The sequence below is a fragment of the Bidens hawaiensis genome, unplaced genomic scaffold, assembly GCF_021521415.1.
Source record: "Bidens hawaiensis isolate Kalapana, Puna unplaced genomic scaffold, B.hawaiensis_p1.1 tig00024894_1, whole genome shotgun sequence".
Lineage (NCBI taxonomy): Eukaryota > Viridiplantae > Streptophyta > Magnoliopsida > Asterales > Asteraceae > Bidens > Bidens hawaiensis.
Genome location: NW_027493953.1, coordinates 112,940 through 126,041, shown reverse-complemented (window position 1 = coordinate 126,041; position 13,102 = coordinate 112,940). Strand labels below are relative to the sequence as shown.

General features: G+C 34.0%; 1 protein-coding gene across 1 annotated transcript; it reads right to left on the bottom strand.

Annotated features, from left to right (window-relative positions):
- Window positions 1-1,043: 1,043 nt before the first annotated feature.
- LOC143570347 (thylakoid lumenal 16.5 kDa protein, chloroplastic-like) lies at window positions 1,044-3,216 on the bottom strand. Its single transcript, XM_077056020.1, has 4 exons — window positions 2,890-3,216; window positions 2,008-2,147; window positions 1,813-1,885; window positions 1,044-1,209 (listed from the first exon to the last, which is right to left on the bottom strand). Exons 1-4 carry the CDS (start codon window positions 3,191-3,193, stop codon window positions 1,100-1,102), a joined length of 627 nt encoding a protein of 208 aa, XP_076912135.1. The 5' UTR covers window positions 3,194-3,216; the 3' UTR covers window positions 1,044-1,099.
- Window positions 3,217-13,102: the final 9,886 nt, after the last annotated feature.

The window sequence follows — 13,102 nt, the reverse complement described above, 5'->3', positions numbered from 1 at the left end:
GTTTCAATCGAGTTATTGGCTTATTTTAAGTTAACAAGCATATACTCGACTTTTTTAAGCCTACCTTTTTATTCAACTTTAATCGTCAAAACATCGTTTTGGATGGTTTGGCCGACCCAGCCAAACATGCGGGTTTGGTTTGAAATCTTCAAAACTATAGTTGCTAGTTTGACCTAGAAATCACGGCAGAACTGGTCTAACCGACTGCGAACATCCATATTCTTGTGTGAACTACATACCGTAAAGTTGTCAGGCTCATACTTGTGAAAAGTTGATATCCGGTGAACATTTTCACTGGTAAATAGTTATGATACTTAATTTGAATAATATACGATAAACTTGAGATTTTATAAGAGTGTTGTAGTACTTATTTTAGTATAAAGTTTCTTTACTCTATAGGTATATATGAAACTGAAATAATTATACCTAAACAAAAACCAGCGGTTTGGTATGTTCTCTCAAAAAACAAACTTTTGGTTCAATTTTGGTTTTACAATAATTAAATTTATGAATTTCATGTACAAATTTGAATTTTAAGTACTCTGTAAGAATTTAATTATTGAGTTAGCCGAATTATAATAATATTATAATGTTTTAGCTAACAAAGAGATCAAAGTTTGGCCACTATACAAGTTTCAAGCCCAATTATTTTGATCAAAAATTTTCAGCTAAAAGTTTCAAGCCCAATATGTAAAACTGAAGCAATAAACCGAATATTTTTAAAAGCTCATAAACTGAAATTTCGATTTCTGGTTATGTTTAAGCCCAAAACGGATCCATTTACTATATTTCTATGGTCGGGCGCGAAAACATATTAGGGTCATTGTCATTATTGACAAACTCATCAGTTGGTTTTTCTTGTTTTCTTTTTCTTTTCTTAATTTATATGGTATAATGTTTCTATACAAGTTTATGTTATCTCGTACTAGACAAAAATTCGACGATGAATGTAAGATAAAAACGGTATCTTCAAAACCAAAAAGATACAAGAACTGAAGAGTTCAATTTTAGTTTCTTGTTACACACTTAAATATAAGCAAATTGCTTGTCATATAAACCTTAAATTGTAAAATAAAAATAACTCAAAATTACTCTTTGCTCAAAGCCCTTTAAGTTGACCAGTTAAACCAGTCAACGTTGCCCACTTCTCAAATGCACTGGCTGAGTCCACAAAAGCTGATTTTGATCCTTCTATATCATTCTTTGTTACTGCATAAAATATAAATTCAATAATGTGTGTGTGTATATAGAAAATGTTCAAATAAGAATAAGGAGTTTCCTAAGAATGGTAAGAACCAATAGATTTTTGGCATGTGGCATTATAACCTATGGTGAAAGAATAATTTTAGGAAACTATGTCGGTTATAAAGGTGAAAGAGTAATTCTAGGAAACTATGACGGTTTTTGGTAAATTTAAATTTCAACCATTGATTAACATGATCCAATGGCTATGATCTATTCTTACTCTTCCTAGAAAACTCTCTCTTTTTATTATATATATATACTTTATGCATCAATCAGTGTTGTAAAAATCGTTTATAGGCAGCGCTGACCAATCAGAAATCAGTTAAAAATCAGTCAAAACCGCCCGAAAATCCGAAATGGCCCAAAATCGTTCAAAATTGGTCAAAACCTTTTAAGTATTTGAAAATTTATTCTTATCTTGAAAAATTATACGTAAAACTTTAAATATATATATTTGAAAAGTTACATAAAAAATTCCAATCCAGTTAATCTCGATTATTAATCGCTAGCACGTAGCGAGTTCTACAACACTGGCATCGATTGCGCAAGTCAAATAGTCAAATGTACCTGATGAATACAAAGAAGTCAACGAAGAGTTGAATGTATCCACTTCAGCCTTTTCCTCGGGGCTCGAACTCAACTGTAGAAATACCAATAGTCAAGTATGCTTGTCATGCTTCGAGGGTTATACTTTGTGGAATCACAACGTACAACCCTGTGAAGCATAAACGACGTGATAATATAGGAAAAAAGATATTGGACCTGTGAGAGGGCTGCATTAGCCTTCTTGAGCCAGTCAGCGTCAGGGGTTTGACCAAGGATGGAACTAGCTGATGGGAGATCATTGTTCTCTATGGCTTGGCCTACTTTGCTAAGTGTGTAAATAACATCTTGTAGATATTCTGCACTAGATTTAAAATATTGTTTTAGTTTAACATGATTAGTTGAAAACATTTATCTACATTAGTCACATGAATCAACACAATTTTGATATATGTTAATATGTTATAGTCTCTGAGCTTAGAGATGTAAAAAAAACCGGTTTGGGCCCACCAACCCAGTTTAAAACCCAATTTGAACTGTGGTTTTTTTGTTCATGTGGTTTTTTCAAATCTACGGTTTTAGTCTAATAGTTTTAGATTTGTGATTTTCGTCCACGTGATTTCATTTCACTTGCAATTAAACCCGAATCACTTATCCTGTTAAGTCAGGTAATTAAACCCATTAGCACGTCCTTCACGTGAGGGGCAGTTTTGTCTTTTTCCCCTAAAATACACCCCAGCCCCTCACTTGAGTGGCTTGCGAATTAGGAATGGGGTTTATTTGGGGAGAAAATGGACAAAACTGCCCCTCACATTAAGGACACGCTGACGGGTTTAACGACCAGACTTAACGGGATTAGTGAATTCGGGTTTAATTGCTAGTGTAATGAAACCACAGGGACGAAAATCGCAAATTTGAAACTATTGGACTAAAAACGCAGATTTAGACAAACCACATGAACGGAACGTAAACCTCAGTTTACTCTTAATAAAATAATAAAAATGGGTTAAAACTTACACATGCAATTTTTATGCTTTATAATGCATAATGTTACATAAACAGAAATAAGTAAAGGTGACAATGATTAATGAGAAAACTAACCTTTATCTTTATTGGCAGAATTAAGAACAGTTTGTTTTTCAATTCTTTTCTTTCTATCTTGCTTGACCTTCTCCAAGAGTTCCAAATCATCATCAGCCTCTAAAATGGCAGCATTGGCATTTCCAGTTAAGGACAATAAGAAAAGAGAAGTAAGGTTTATAGATAGGCTTCTCTTGGAGATATGTGGAGGGTAGTTTGGTAATCTACACATGACTGGTTTGCACTTGAGTGTGTGTTTGTGAGAGGTTAAGGAAGATGATGATGGGAGGAAGGTGGTTGGATTGGAGAGAAAACTGGCTGCCATTTTTTTAAAATATTTTTACCCTTTCTTTAATAAGTTTTTGTTTTGATTTTGTGCTTTTAGATGATGTTTAAGGTGGGGTGGAGAGAGCCATAGAAGTAGGAAAAGGATAAGATATTGGATTTCTTGATATCCTCCATTTGGTTCTCCACTTTTATTTAATACTAGTCTAAAAGCCCGTGTGATACACGAGTTGAAATATTTTTATAAAGTATTCACCTTTTGGCTGACACGTGTCCTCGGCTTCTATATGCGGGACAAACCTCAACTATTAATCTTTTGAGCATTTGATTAATAGCATGATCTATCTAACAAACTTTTATCAATAGATACATGCATAAAAGACTTGTACCACTCACATCATATAATTTAAAATAGGGAAAGTGAATAAGGTACTGTTATACACTTAAGATTACACGCGAAACCTTCCAAAACTAACTTGTTTTGATTAAAAACGCTAAAAAGTAAAACAAAATCCCATGATTTGCTTCCATGTATCCTTTGTGAGTCACATTTTTTCATCTTATTTTAGCCAAAACTAGCTTTACGGCTTTTCTTTAAACCTGCTTTCGTTTTATATATTGCTATCCCAGAGTTCAAGAGTCTTAACGTCCAGTTTCATGTTCTGGACAATAGCATAAAATATATATATATATATATATATGTATGTATCTATATTGAACAACAGAAAATAGCATAATAATGGTTGTTGATATGAATTTTAAAAAAATATAATATAAAAACATTAAATAACAAGCCATAAGTAAAACTCGAAATTGAATAGCAGGATCTTTAATGTCATAATAATTCTTGTTTTTCTAAACAGCAACTATAATTCTTAATTTGCTTGAAAAACAGTTTTAGCTAAAATCGGAGAAAAGAAAATTGAAAAAATAAAAATCGTGAACAATGAAGTATATATATGGAAGCAAATCATGTGATTTTTAATTTTACTTTTTTAGAGTTTTTAATCAAAACAAGTTAATTTTGGAAGGTTTCACATGTAATCTTAGGTATATAACAGCATCGTATTCACTTTCCTATTTAAAATAGATGACTAACAGAATCCAAATGCCATAACATACTTTTCAAATACGTATGAAATTCATGTAAAGCAAAATAAAGATATTTCATGTAAAGCAAAATAAAGATTGAATTGTTATATTAAGAAATCTAATAAACTGCAACTACATAAAACTTGACGCCGATGCTTTTTCTTGATATATTTTACACCTTCATCCACTTGCTGCTGTTAATTTGCAAAAGGTACCGGAATGTAAGCAACACGCATGCCAATATATAATTAACAAAAGAAAATATTTGACTTTTCCATTTTTTGCGTATATTGGAGGCGCAAGTGAAGGTTCTAGGATAAAATCAGCAGCTATGATGGCAAAGAAAAAAATGACACCTCCAAAGAACTGTGAAAAATGTTAGATTCATGAAAGGATATATAAAGTACCGACTTACCAATATATTTCATTTCAGAAAGCCAATGGAATTTATTGCATTATGGGCTAAGTCAAAGAAAGATATGCTTAGCATAAGGCCTGCAGCAAAACCCTGCACCAAAATATTGAAGTTTCTATGTAATATGCAAATAAAATAAACGGAATTTTCAAAAATACAAATTTATGCATACCAGTAAAATTCCAAGCATCTTCAAGTTAGGAGCTTTAGTCAAAATTACAAAATTCGCCCCTACTCAACAAATCAACGTATGAGATCACATATTTGAATTAAAGCAAACATAATTAAGAACATGGATACTTCAGCAATCATAGATACAGTCAGCAAATCACTTTTATACTCGACATCAAAATCAAAATCACTTTTAAGCCTAATAGTTCATAACGGAGAAACCAACATGAATATTAAACAACTACACATAAAAACCATGAATTACATTCATATCAATTTAAGCAATTAATCAAAAAAAAATATTGCTATAACAAATAGGTTGTTGGGTATAAGAGGGATTCTATTTAACCAAATAAGTGGTCGTGCTAAAACAGAAAACATAATTGATTTAACCAACTAATTCATCAACAGAAATAATAATAATAATAATAATAATAATAATAATAGATCTTAATTCTAACTATCACCATCAACCACTATTTGGTTCTCATACAGTGCTTGCAGGGCAGGTCTTGTTGTAACAACATTAACACATAAGCATAATTACACCCGCATATATGTACATGCACGTGTATATAACGTGTTAGTGCATATGTTTTTTCCTTATCTATAGTTCGTATATCTTTATTGTTCAAATATGAGTACGTGTTGAAATCAATAATCCATGGCCATTTTCTCAAGCTAACAACCTTATTATTAATTTGAAATGAGATAAACATTTGCATTGATCATCAAAAGCAAATTAGTAAGATATTGCTCATTGATCCTAATCTTTATATTAACTTTATTGCTTATAAAAAAACTAAGCTTATTGAATTTAGCTGTAAACAGGACATCAAACACTTGCTTACACAAATGATGTTCCAGCAAGCTCTCTTCAAATACCGAGTAAGCCATGTATAGACCGTGGTCTTGGAGGGTCTTGTAAGCTTGGATCACAAGCATATACTCATTAGCAAGCTGGTCATTGCCTAAATTACAGAAAAAAAGAACCAGTTATAACAATATATCAATAAATTAATCACAATAGGGTTGAACTAACAACATGCAAGAAAACATACCTTGAAAGCATCCAAAATTTGCTGAACTCCATTATATCTTCCTTCTTAACAGTAGTAATACAAAAAGCTGCTGCGGTTTTATGATGATAATCTAAAAAAATAAAAATAAATAAAAAATATTCCCAGTATTAAAAGCTAAGTGCGTGAGGTATTTAGGTCCGAAAAGATGTATGTATAACTAAATAAAAGTTTCATATATTTCACACATTAGCCTTTTTATCAAGTAAAAGGTTGTTTTTACATTCCAATTATGTGTGTTCGTTATGTTCATGAACCATTCGTTTATACTGTTACTGAATGAACACGAACAAAAAAATCCCGCTATTTTGATTGTTCATTTAAAGTTTAACGAACAAACATGAACATACTCTGTTTGTTAGTGTTTGTTCGGCTCGATTATAAGCCAAGCCTGGTGATTAGTCACCAATTTAAGATTTTACTTAATGTAAATGACTATCTCCATTGCAATTAATCTAGATATTATGACTTGAAAGCCAAAACAATTGATTTTCATCAAAACATTCGTTTTCAAAGTGCTTAATTCAGAAGAGGTCGGGCCTGAAAGTGTATGATATGAAGAATAAGGAATTTAAGTTCAATAAAATAAAGAGAAGTAAAATTTGTAACGTTATAGACAGCCCAATCAAGTAATTATACAACTACTGGTGACAGAAAACATGAACACAAACAGCATCCCTATAATTGAAGTTTAAACCCTAAAAACTAAAAAATTATTAACAGATATATATATATAACATTAGGATTCTGTTCAGAAAAATACAAATCAAAGGAACCATTAGAAAGAGGGAAAAAAGGCCCAAAAAATTGATAGATAAACACTCAAACAAAACCGATAGAAACGGATCGACAGAGGCGAATGACGGGAAGGTGAATACATAGATAAATTGCATCAACATTCCACTGGCTATTTTTTTATATAATATGAAGGTATTAATTAGGGTTTCCCAACATGGAGGATAGGATGAATGGAGAAGTAAGCGGACAAGAAGTGTCTGTGTTTGAAATTTGAAATGAAGTGAAGTGAAGTGAAGAGGAGGGTGAAGCTTTCATGGGAAGTTTTCACGATAGCAAATGAATTATCAGAGCGACACGTGTCTCATAAGATCTTCTTTTTTTATTACACTAGCTTTTAGCCTCCGAGGGTTGTTTTTTGCATTTGTCGTTTCTGTTATTGTGAATATGTTTTTTCAAATTTTAATTTAGTTTGTTGTACGGAAGTTTGTTTAGATAACATACATACATACATAGTAGTTCATTTGTCAATTTTGGCCGCTTTTTTTCGTATGAAACTATTTATCCGTTCCTTACTTAGATCGATCGCTGATCATCGGTTGGTCCATGTGGCACCAAATAGTTGTCCGTTCCTTATTTAGATTGATCTTGTATTACCGTGACTTCCCATATCAAAAAGGCTTATCCGGGCATTACGAGTGGTTCCAAACGTTGTTACTAAAAAGTTACAAAAGATGTCACTTTCTGTAGCAGCCATAAGTATTAGTTACAAAATATTTGGTTGTACAAATATTGGTTACATAAAAAGTAGTGTTTGTTATCCAAGTTGTCCTAGTAGTGCTTGCTGATGACTTCCCACATTCCAAAGCATTTGCCTAATGTTTTCGATTTCCCCCCACAACCTCAGCATTTGCATAGAAAACGTGATTGCCTGATAATATGTAATCTGTTAGTTTACGTACAGTGCATAAGTCTTTTTTTCCCTTGCATTCACCCAAAAAAAGCATAAACCTTCACTGGTGAGATAAATTTATAGCTGGAAATGGAAATCCTTTAAAGTGAAGAAACTTACGTTCTAGAAATGCATGTGAAGACACAGATCAAAGAAAAAGGCATAAAGGAGAAACGGTGATATATAGATTTGTGGATGAACAAACAAACGGTTTTCAAACTTGTAATAAAAAAATAAAAAATGGTTATGGTTTTATAAGGGTAATACTGTCATAAAATAAAATATTATTTATAAAAAAAGTTTAAATGAACTTGCTGCCCTTGAAAATAATCATTTGAAAATAAAATATTTATTTTATGGATTTTAATTTAATTTATTGTTAGAAAGTTTGTTATATTCATTCAGAATTTATATACTTGGGCATATTTTGATCAATTTATGTTTTTTTATGTTTGTTCATTATGTTCGTTCTGAGTTTTTGAAAAATAAAAAAATTTGGTTCATAAGTTAGGAATATATTTCTTTGTTAAAAACTTAAGATTTGAAACATGTTCTTACCGGTAAAAGAGAGGTTATTTGCTTTGTGAGTGCAACCATTTTAACCCCAGCCAGGGGCGCTGCCCCTTGGACCCTGCTAGGGGCTGCCGCCCCTAGAACCCTGCAACCGGGGGCGCTGCCCCTAACATCACAGTAAACTAAAGCAAGTGTGTACTCCACACATCCCCGAACTTGCTTAATGTTTATTATGATTAAATTGATCAACCAGTTAATCCAATTACACTAAAATACTAACACTAAGTACATGCATCCAGGCTGTACGGAATATTTCTTTTGATCAAATTCGATCATTAGTAGGCATCAGTTATGAAGTGTCCTTCAAGCAACCACGTTCACCTTTAAAGAAACCAATTATTCAACTCCAAAATGTTAAATTGAATAAGAGGATTAACCTTATATGTAAGTTTAATAGACTAATATTGTATTAACACGACGATAATAATTAAACTCTAGAAATAACATGTTCAATCATATATGTAAATACTAACACTGGAATTGGTTAACTAATTATGATATTTAAATAAAAGATATTAACTTCTAAACATATTGAAAATTATTTGAACACCTATCAGAGCATATTAACGTCTTTGTGACCATTTCTAATCTTCTATACATTCAATTTTGCCCGGTCAATTTTGTAATGTGTAACGGTAACCACCTACCAGAGCATATTAACGTCTTTGTCAATTACCAATTATTTATTCTTATCATAAAAACTGTTTCATCTAATCTATTTCAAGTTGATATATATTTTTTATTCTTATTATATTTGATGTAAAGTGTTGCTTATTAATATTTTTATATTATTCGTGTCAAATTACATATGAAAAAAGGTTAATCTCACCAATATCTTAATTGTGAGAACCAAAATAGAAAATTAACAATATTTTAGATGAAATTATTACTTTGCAGGGATGTCAAGTTAAAGAGGATTTTTTTTATAATTAATAATCGCATATTAAATGAAATAAGTTGTTTAACATGCTAAATAAACTTATTTTATTTTATTTTGCTAAAAAAGAAGAAATTCTGCAATTTTTATTTTACATGACTTTCTTCCAAAATAATATGATTAATTACTACTACTACTATTATTACTTTTTCTCAAACGGCCATTTTAGATCACATAAAGTTAAGGCTATTCTTTGATAAATCTATAATTTAATTTTTACTGGTAAAAGAAACTATTTATATATTTGAGATCATAAACTTGTACTTCAAATTACTATTCGATAACACTTTTAATAAATAACTTTAACTTTAAATAACTCGTTAAATAACTAAGTTTAATTAAACGTTTAACTGTCTAAATTTTAAAAGAAAACTATTGATCAAAAATAAAAATGATTATTTTCTAAAAGAATATATAACTTTAGGACCCAACGTGTAACGTTTCAATAAAAAAGGTAAGAGTTGAAGTAGTTGGGGACTAAACCTCGGGTTAGTCTACCTGCTTAGCTACATTCATCCACGAACTAAATTTATATATAAGTTCGATTCTATGTGTTCATCTAAATAGAGAATATATACAATATTATTATTTTAACATAGTTACATGTCTACTTTTATAGTAAATTATACTTTAAAACATACGGTAATAATACTAAAATTACTATTTGATTTGGTCCTATGAGTTTTGGAGGTACTCAACATTATATTGATTTTATAGGCCTAAATCAAAATGAGATTTTGTGACTATTTTATTAAAAAATAAATAAATAAAACAGTTAGTACAAGTCTCGAACTCATGATCTATAGCTTAGCAAAAACCAAGTTTACCACTAAGTTAATACATAATTTTGAGTACATACTTTTTTCATTATAATATATCTATATATAATGCTTTTTTTTGGATTTAGAGGTCTTAATTAAATAGGTCTAAAGTCTTGTTTGATTTTGCTGGCCCTGAGAAGATTATAGCATTTACAAAGATTAATTATATAGTTTACAAAATAAAAGTTTAGACTATTTTTAGCGATGAGTTTTCAAGCTAAAGTACCATGTAGAGATTACAAAGGCGAAAACAAAACCATTAAACTAAAACCACTGTTTATTTAGGTGAGATGGTTTTAACTTTTAACTAAACACCAAAAAAAAATTAAGTTTGATTGGTTGAGATTCCCTTGGGCGGTGGGCCCCACCTAATTTCGTTGGCACTTGGCCGCATACCATTAAATTCACGCTCTCTATAATAGTGTGTACCACCTAATTCAAGTAACATAACAATAACAGTAGGTTAACGCGGACTACATATGATATTATAATGTTTAAAAAACTAAAATGTAAGTTTTAGTCGTTTCACAACAAAATGTTGTTTACTCAATAATAAACAAGTCATATAAAAAAAGATTAATATGTATTTTATCTTTTGAAATTATAATTTAATAATATTAAAATCTTCAACAATAGTCTTTCAAAGGAAAATTAGTCAAGGTTATTAAGTCAAAATTAATACACAAACGAATTAGTTTACGTTAGCACCAGCTAGTTCACGCGGCAAATTTGTAGTTTAGCCATAACATAACATTGACATCTTCTAATATTCGGAAATACGTGTTAATTTTATTATTATCTTATTTTGTCGTTTATTTATTTTCTAGATAACTGAAGAAACGTGGATCTACTCACTGGTAGCAGATCTACTTTCCTCGGGTGTGATTATACTATTTCACCGATGGTTCTTCTGGGTCTGTGTTCTTCCACCTACAAAATGAACAGCGCCGTTACTTACCCCTCAGAAAGGGACAGAGGGGTCCTCTTTGGGGTAACCCTCCGGCGTGAGAATCAGTATATTTGTGGAGAAGATAATAATATGTCTGAGAGCTCTCTCAAGAGTATTGCTGAATAGCTTAATACCCTCTGATTGTGAGACTGTCTGTTTGTATGTAACTGACTGTGAGTGAATGTGATTCAATATGATTGAATGTGTTATCACTGCTTGTAACTGTCAATGATTGAGTATGAATGTGTCATCAAAGTGGAGTTGATGCTGTATTTATAGTGCTAAGGTTACCACCGGTTGGGCTCAACCTCGTTGGCTTCCTCCAATCGCACTGCGCCACGTGTCCTCTGGGACACCTGGCGCTTTCTCGTTGGTTGTAATCACGTGGTAACACATGTGTCATGCTGAGTTGTCGTCCTTTCATTTGGCAGCTATCAACATCAGCATATTCTTTCTCCTTAAAAAGATGCCTTCTGGAAGGTTGTCTGACGTGCACAATCCAGGTTGCCCTAATCCTGATTTGGATAAGGACGAGGTTGATTATGCGCACGTGTGATATGCGCCCATCCTGAGGATGCGCGAGGTCTTCTCTTTATTCTCACGCGCAGATATTTCATGCGCAGATGTGATATGCACGAGCATGTGATATGCGCCGCGCGCTGATGCGCTGCGCGCATATGTGATGCGCGAGCATATGTGTGCCTGGGCAGATGCGATATACACGGACATGTGATATGCGCCGCGCGCTGTGTGCCTGGGCATATGATGCCTGAGCATGTTTTGTATGCGCCATGCGCATAGGTTTTGGCTTTGTGCCTTCATAATGTCTTTATCTTGTGGGTTGACCCGCCTTGCTCGGTGTTGAGGCGGTTACATACCTCTTCAAGCCCCCCCAGTCTAATGTGTGTCTTATTTCGCGCGAGCGCGGTAAGATGGATATTAGACTTACTGATTTGGTCTTTAAAGGGGTTTTGTCGTTTTATTGGTTGTTTCCATCGTTGCGCGAAGTTCTATCCATTTGGTTGAAAACGAAGGGTTGAAAACGACGGGTCGAACACGTGGTTAGTTGGTGGTGACGTGCGCCGTAAACATGTCAGACGTTTCGTGTGCTCGAGGTGCTACAGTTGCCTTTCACGTCCCCTCACACAGCTGTCTTGAACACGTGTCGCGCTCGCATTGGTTAGCACCTGCGAGTGGGGGCGCGTCTCTGCTCCGTGGCAGGTCGGTTACAATTTTATGTCCCCTCAACAGTGTTAGGGACACGTGTCGCGCCCTCGTTGGCTTGCACCCGCGAGTGGGGGCGCGTGAAATCCGATCAGCTGCCACATTTCTCTCTCCTGGGCCTATAAAAGGAGGCCCTTAGGAAATTTTTTATCTTCATCTTCATTGTTGATAATTTTCGAGTTTCTGCCTTTCATATTCTGAATTGAGTGTTTTCATCTTTTCGATTTCTCGATTATCTGCTGCTGCAGTTGTATGTCTGATAGTTCAGACTCGTCTAGCCCCTCAATCACCTCTGTTGCCTCTCGAAGACGCCGTGTGAAATCTGTGGTGATGTCGACATTGAAGCAAAAGGGGAAAGGGAAGAGGGTTGTTGAGACCACATCGGAGGAAGTAGGGAGGACCAAGGCCACCAAAAGGTGGAGTGAAATCCTCTGCAAATTGAAGCAGGCCGATCTCGACAACCTCATCGCCTCTCAGGGCTTTCCCACCCTGTTTGGCTGCATGTTTCCTAGGTCCGTGCAAACGGCGGCGGACCCGCCTGCCGGCTATATATCCCTATATAGCCACTTTTTCACCCACTGCAACCTTCGTCTCCCGATGACAAGGTTTGTGGGTGCACTGCTGAAGTTCTATGGGATTCATATATCCCAAGTCCATCCGTTTGGACTCGTGCGCGTGACTCACTTTGAGTTCATGTGCAAATCCCAGCGCGAGGAACCCACTCCTCGGCGCTTTCAATATTTTTACAAGCCCAAGATCCAGGACAATTGGATCTCTTTCATTCCTCGCAGTCAGAATGTGAAGTGCTCCACTGTTTCATTCAAGAGCCTTCATGACTGGTCTGAGAGGTTCTTTTACATTAGGGCTGGTGTGATACCCATCCGTATGACCATGCGCTCTATCTCTTCGGCGCCTGCGGATGAGGGTGTCCTCAAGAACCCAACTGGCGCCTGGGTTAAGAAACTGACCGCCGAACCATCCCCCGCGAAGAAAATTTGCGA